Source organism: Dermacentor variabilis, chromosome 6, assembly GCF_050947875.1.
Source record: "Dermacentor variabilis isolate Ectoservices chromosome 6, ASM5094787v1, whole genome shotgun sequence".
NCBI classification, from domain to species: Eukaryota; Metazoa; Arthropoda; class Arachnida; order Ixodida; family Ixodidae; genus Dermacentor; species Dermacentor variabilis.
Genome location: NC_134573.1, coordinates 185,099,092 through 185,106,167, shown reverse-complemented (window position 1 = coordinate 185,106,167; position 7,076 = coordinate 185,099,092). Strand labels below are relative to the sequence as shown.

At 42.8% G+C, this 7,076-nt stretch overlaps 1 protein-coding gene across 1 annotated transcript; it reads left to right on the top strand.

Moving 5' to 3' along the window:
* The first annotated feature begins 4,310 nt into the window (after positions 1–4,310).
* Positions 4,311–4,898, top strand: LOC142586387 (uncharacterized). The gene has a single exon (XM_075697634.1). The coding sequence runs from the start codon at positions 4,311–4,313 to the stop codon at positions 4,896–4,898; it is 588 nt and encodes a 195-aa protein (XP_075553749.1).
* Positions 4,899–7,076: the final 2,178 nt, after the last annotated feature.

The following is a 7,076-nucleotide window of genomic DNA, read 5'->3' as shown; positions in this document are numbered from 1 at the left end:
TGCAAGGGCTATAGCAGAAGGGGGTACAACAGAGGATTTACAAAGAACGAACATGGACGCCCATGCTACAAAACACTAGGTAACAGATAATGCTATACTAGAATGAACTGCAGAAACAAAATCGCTAAGGGTAAGGAACGCACGTTAACAGCTGACAAATTACAAAGATACATTGTTGTGGGATAAAACTCTACTTAAATATATTTATGCATAGGCACAAAGGTTGCAGATTAAGTTTGTGGGGACTTCTGGTAGAAGATTTCTTTGCGAGCGTTAAGTGCGCACAGTTTGATAGACTGGAGGAAGAATAAACTATAGTATACGAAAATTTCAGGGAGTCCACGTCGCGGTGCGCCGAGAGTGGTGTCAAGCTCAAGAAAGGGTGAGAAGAAGGGGTAGCAGAAGGTGAGAAGTATCGGTCGTATCTGTGGCATATAAAGCATAGACATTTTTATTGCTCAGATTCAATTTTACTCGCGTAACACTAGTAGAAAGGGCACCAAAAACATAGCTACACTCAATTATAGGTTGCATCAGTAGCTTCGTGTCTTTGGGAGCAGCAGAAAGCGTGCGCGCTTTATAAATACCCAAGCTTTTGAACTGCTTTACTGGTTACAATATGTTCATGCACTGACCATGCTAGGGTACGTGTAAAAACAACACCAAGGTGTTTATACCTATGCACTCTGGTCAACGAAAAGTTATTCAATGAATAGTAAAAATACAGGGGGGTTGAACTAGCAAAAGATATAACCACTTTTTTAGTAAAATTGATATTCACCTCCCAGATTTCACACCAGTCGCAAATCATGCTGAAAGAGTTGCCAAGTCTCGGGTCTTGATTAAGTCATACAGTATACGATCATCAGCACACTGACACACCTTCGAAGTTATGTTGTTTGCGAAATCAATACTATAGATGAGAAATATTAATGAACCGAGTACTCAGCCCTGTGGCACGCCAGACGTGAGGAAACTAGAAATCCACTCTATTAGTTGAGGTTTCTTGGAAATATCAGTAAGCGTTAACATGAGCTTATAATGAAGCACGGTATCAAACGCCTTCGAGAAATCAATGAAGATGACATCGACATGAAACCCAAGGTCTAGTTGGTAAAAAACGTCATGAAAAAATTCAATGATTTCGGTTACAGTACTCTAACCACGCCGAAAACCATGTTGTAGACCAGACAGCAAACTGTTATCCTCAAGAAGGTGAATGATATGCTTGTCAGTGATGTGTTCAATAGGAATAGGATGTCACAAAAATGGGTCCATAATTACTCAAGGTATGCTTGTCTCTGGATTGGAACATAAGCAAAACTTTAGGTAATTTCCAAGAAGAGGGCACCACGCCAGACGATATAGACGTTTGGAAAATTACTGTCATATACCGAGCTGTCCACACCAAGTATAGCGAACAAGAAAGGAGTTGGGGATTCCATCGGGTTCGGTGCATTCCTCAGTGTCCAGGTTAAGAATAAGGTTAAGTATAGCGGATATGCTGATTGCAACGTTGGTAATAGAGCAAGAAGAGGAGGAACTAAACGAGGGAATATCGGCGTTGACACGTGCAAAAACGAAATGATAGTAGGAATTAAATACGTTAGCGATTGTCGATGGGTCAGTGATAATTTCATGATCACGCATGAAGGAAGTGCTACATGACATGCCATGGTCAAGACAGGGCGCGAACACTTTCGCGGGCTTCTCTTTAATAAATTTGGTAATTCTACCGGGAAATAAATTTTTTGCCAGGATTTCATTAAATTTTTTTTACCATGCTTGTCTTAAGCCGAAGTACTTCCTTCGCAGCGTTAAATCGTGTGAGCCTATTAGGATCATTGTAGCTTTTTGCGTGCCTGAGTCTTCTTACCCGACGTGAAAGGTGAATTAGATCTCGGTTCATTCAAGGCATTAGGGTGCTTTTTCCTTTTTGTTTTAAGCGAAACAAAGCACTGAATGCGCAATTTCCCCGGAGTCTCGAAAACATTTACCAAGGTGGCGATACCACTGTTTCGACAAATCATTAAAATTGATATAACTGAAAAAAAATCATACAAGCGACCCGGGATAGATGTATCATCAGCATGATCGAAGACAGAGAATGTGGTAAAAGGAAATGGTTGTTTTGGAACGGAACAACAGATAAAAAAAGTACAGTATTGTGATCGGAAATTCCATCGATTACTTTGCAGGTGAAGCCATTCGCTGAAAGACTAGAACTTAGAAGAACAAGATCAAGAAGGGAATTGCCTCGAGTAGGAATTTGACTCAACCCTCAAGACAAAGAAAAATTTATCAGTTTAATACCTAGTCAAGAACTGTGACCGGAAGTTGAAAGTGTGCGCCAGTCAACACCAGGCTCATTATTGTCTCCCATGATTATGAAGTTAGATATGTCGATACTATGACTATGCACAAATTCATTAAACAAACCAGTGGATGCACGGTGGTGCAGGGATTAGAACCCACGTAGATTCATTAAGCGCACATTACAATACCGCAATGAAGATCTCGAGACAAAATGTCACCGCCCCTACCAGTCTGTAAAGATGGTCGAACAGCGAAGCCGTTCGACCATCTTCAACACACACGAATACAGCGACGCTGTCTTTGTTACGCTGAATGTTACAGCATGCAAGTCAAACTTCGCAAGCAGTCTATATTGTAAATCATTTGCTTCACCATTCTTTCACCTCATTTTCGCCTTTGCGTGCTTCGCGTGGTGAGCACGCTTTAGGAGTGCCTTTTTTTTTGCTGTTCGCCGAGCCGAGTCCCAAATTGAACAGGAGGCAGGCCGTCATCTGGAGACATCTCCAGACAAACACCATCCCTAATCCCTTCCGTCTTAAACGTATCTTTCCAGATAAGCATCAGGGCGACATGTGCAAATTGTGCCAGGAAGGACCAGCAACACCCAAACACATGCTGTGGGAGTGCAATGTAACTATAGGAAGGATGGCAGTGTTTCCGGAGACCTTTTCGTCAAGGTGGGCCGCCACTCTGCGCAGCTCTGACCTCGGAATCCAGACGTGGTCAGTCCAGCAAGCCCGTGAGGCGGTGTTGAGGCAGGGACTTGACATTCCTCCGTGGGACACCTGATCCCGGGTCGCGTTAAACCTTGCCGGACGCACAATAAAGTTGTATCCATCCATACATCCCAGTGTCATTTTTTGCGCTCTGTGTTTTGCCGTGCTTTCTTTTTTGGCGTGCAACTTGCTCGGCCCCCTTTTTTACGCGTCAGTAATGAGAGCAAGGTTTGGCGTGAAATGAAAACAATCTGATTGTTTTTTATACATTTTGTGTATAACCTTGTATTTGCTTGGTCTCGTGTTGTCTCTTCTACCGCTTGATCTTGAGTTGTCGTCTACTGTGTCTGCACTGCTCAGTGTGCTTTCTCGGCTTGCAGTGCAGTGTCTGGAGACGTTCGATCGTGCATTTCTTGCTCTTGAGTTGATGACATGTGACGGTGTTTGCATTTCACAATCGCAGCCATGTGCTTCAAAATAAACTTTGTCCGTCACGCAAAACAATGAATGGCGCATACGCCCTTAAGCAACGGCTCATACCCCCGTAAACATGACCTCCCTATTGCAACGACAGAAGTGAAATTCTATCCTCGAATGACGAGCGGCAACTGAGCCAGCTGTGGAAGACGATGACGACACTCGAGCCATTGCTGGTGATGATAATTTTAGTGAACTCCAACAACAATGGCACAGGCTCCACATAAATAGCTTCGCTGTGAAAAAAAAACTAGACGTTAAAATTGGCGGAACATACGCTACATACGAACATACATACGAACATACATACTGCCATGGCAGCAGCAGCCGTGGCAACAAGGACACACCAATAAGCAGTACTTTTTGGTTACGCAGATCGGAGCACAGTAATCGGCAAGCGTTGATTTCTACCGCCGTTGCGCTGACAAGCATACGGCTATCTTGGCACGTGGACTTCACGCCCACCACCCCGCCAGTCGATATCACCGTGGCCACCTGGTGACATCTCGCAACGCTACCACTGAACTGGACCGCTCCGTGGTGCCACCAGCACTACAAAAAAGGGATCCGTCTGGTCCTGCGCTTCACTTGGCAGCAGCAGCCGTGGCAACAAGGACACACCACTAAGCAGTACTTTTTGGTTACGCAGGTTAGTCTTCGCTTTTATACGGCATTTACCATTCTGTTCATAACTTTTGTCGCGCCTGCTGCTACCAAGGTTACTCCCGCGTTTTTTTAGCAATGCCCAGTAATGCAGAACTTGCTCGCGATGTTGACGCCCTTCGGAAAGAAATCGCAGAAATGCGTGAAAGTTTGCGCATGATGAACCAGCTGTACGAAGAATCGAGAGGGAAATGTGACACTGTGAATGCAGAGAACAAAACACTCGCAAAGGAAAATGAAAAGCTGGCTAGAAGGGTAGCGGACCTCGAGCAGTATTCTCGTACAAAGAATGTCGAGATCAGGGGTGTGCCGTCCACACAGGGCGAGAATCGCATCGCTGTTCTCCAAGAAATCGGCGACAAGATTGGCTGCAATGTGGCACCATCTGACATAGACATTGTTCACCGCGTCCCTGCGAAGAAGGATAAACATATAATTGCACGCTTCTATTCCCGCACTAAAAAGGCTGATTTCGTAAATAAGGCCCAGAAAGCACGACTAAACACTACTACTCTCGGCTTCCCTCCGTCTGCAGAGGCCAAGGTCTTTATTAACGACCACTCAACACAAGACAACAAACGTCTGTTTGCTCAAGCCCTCGAACTGAAAAAGCAGCACAACTGGAAATTTCTATGGACGGACAACTGCCGCATCAAAGCACGGAAGACAGGAGGCCGCGTGTACATTATTTCTAGCACACGCGACCTTTCTCTAATCGCCTCGTAGCTGTCCAAGCCTTCCGTTTTTATATCTAATCAAATAAATATTCCAAACAATGTATTTTTCTTCAGAAGAACTAAAACGTTCACTAAATAACAGCACGCTCACCCACAAATCTCTGACACACTTCAACATACGTAGCCTCTCAAAGAACTATGATAACATGATAGATTTCTTTTCTAATCTCAATAACCCTTTCACTATCATTTGCCTCTCAGAAGTATGGTTGACAAACGCTGATAGCAAGCTATTTGGTATACCCGGATACACAATGGAAGTATGTGTCCGTAAGGATGTTCGGTATGGTGGTTCAGCAATTCTTGTCCAAGATAACCATCCATATCACCGTCGCCATGATCTTTCTCTTGCCCTAACGTTGAATCTGTATTTTTGGAATTCGATAAATCTTTTCTTTCAGCTAACAGTAGAAACACAATATTTGGATCAGTATACCGTTCCCCATCATCTTGCTCTGCAAGCTTTTGTTCTCAACTAGATGCTATCTTGAACATCATTGAAAACGAAAACAAAAATGTTGTCATCCTCGATGACATAAACATAGATATTACTAACCCCAATGATGGTCATTGCTCTAATTATACCAACTCCTATGCGGGATATGGCCTAGATTCATTAATAACCGTACCCACAAGATGTCCTCCGTCCGGATCTCACTCTTTAATAGATCATGTATTATCAAACTTACACCTAGAGCAATGTGCTGGCGTAGTCACTGTTCCCATAACAGACCACTATCCCGTATTCGTTCTACTAAAGTCTGTTAACACACCGTACCAACGAAACATAAAAACGGCGAACTTTCACACCACTAAGTTCATTAGTCAAATTGCTGAAATCGACTGGAACCCGATTCTTTCTATAACAGACCCAATCCTGGCATTCGAACAATTTAACAAGAAAGTTAAAAGCGTGTACTCGGAATATGCTAGCCTAGCACAAAATACTCACTGGTTCTCCGCCCCTAGAAACCCCCCATGGATAACATGATCCCTCCTAAAAAGTATTAAAAAACGGGATAACCTCCATAAATAATTAAAACGCCAACCTTTTAATGTAACTTTAAAGTCGCGGTACCTAACTTATTCTAACACACTTACCAGACTCTTGAAAGAAGCCAAGCGTTCCTACTTTGAGAAAACCATTGTTAAACACAAAAATAACACCCGCAAAGCCTGGGATACCATTATGTCCTTTCTTCATCTGTCTTCACCAAACCACGCACTGAACCAACTTAATACAGGAACAAGGGTAGTAACGGAAGCCGCTGATATCGCAAATGAATTCAATACTTCTTTCTGTCCTACACATGATCATTCACTACACAGTATACCACAGCCAGTCCTCAGGCAAACACCTTATTCATTTTACTTGTTCCCTACATCCCTCAAAGAAGTATCCGATTCAGTCGCTAGTTTACGAACTACAGGTCCCGGCCTTGATAATTTACAACGTTCTAAAATCAAATTAGTATCATCTCATATCGCCGATGTACTCGCGCACATTTTTAACTGCATGTTCATAACAAGCGTTTTCCCCGACGAATTAAAGCACGGTAAAATAAGTCCTATATTAAAAAAGGTAACAAAGAATTAATTTCAAACTACCGTCCTATCTGCATGCTATCTTTTTTTAGCAAAGTCATTGAGAAACTACTTGTAACCCGCTTAACAAACTAGTTTCACAAATTTAATCTTCTCTCGCCTGAACAACATGGGTTTCGCAAAGGTTATTCGACTGAAACAGCTATAACATCATTTACTGACAAAATAACACATGCCCTTGACGACTCCCATATTGTTGGTTCAGTTTTCGTTGACTTCAGTAAAGCATCTGACACAATCTGTGATAACATCCTTTCTTACAAGTTAGAAACTCTGGGCATTCGTGGCCCAGCTCCTACGCTCATCCCCAGTTATTTGACTAATAGAACCCCTCTTGTAAATTTCGTAGGTTCACTTTCACGTACTAAATCAGTCACTAAGGGTGTCCCACAAGGCTCACTTTTAGGCCCTTTACTTTTCCTGGTGTACATTAATGATCTTCGTCACTGTTTAACCAGTACTTCATCTATACTATATGCTGACGACACGGCTATATTTACTAATAGCAAATGCATTATTACTGTAATAAAACGACTAAATTCTGACCTAAGCAACTTATCTG

Excerpts from the sequence above, each read along its gene's own strand:
- LOC142586387 (XM_075697634.1), top strand. The coding sequence starts at position 4,311 with ATGCGTGAAAGTTTGCGCATGATGAACCAGCTGTACGAAGAATCGAGA.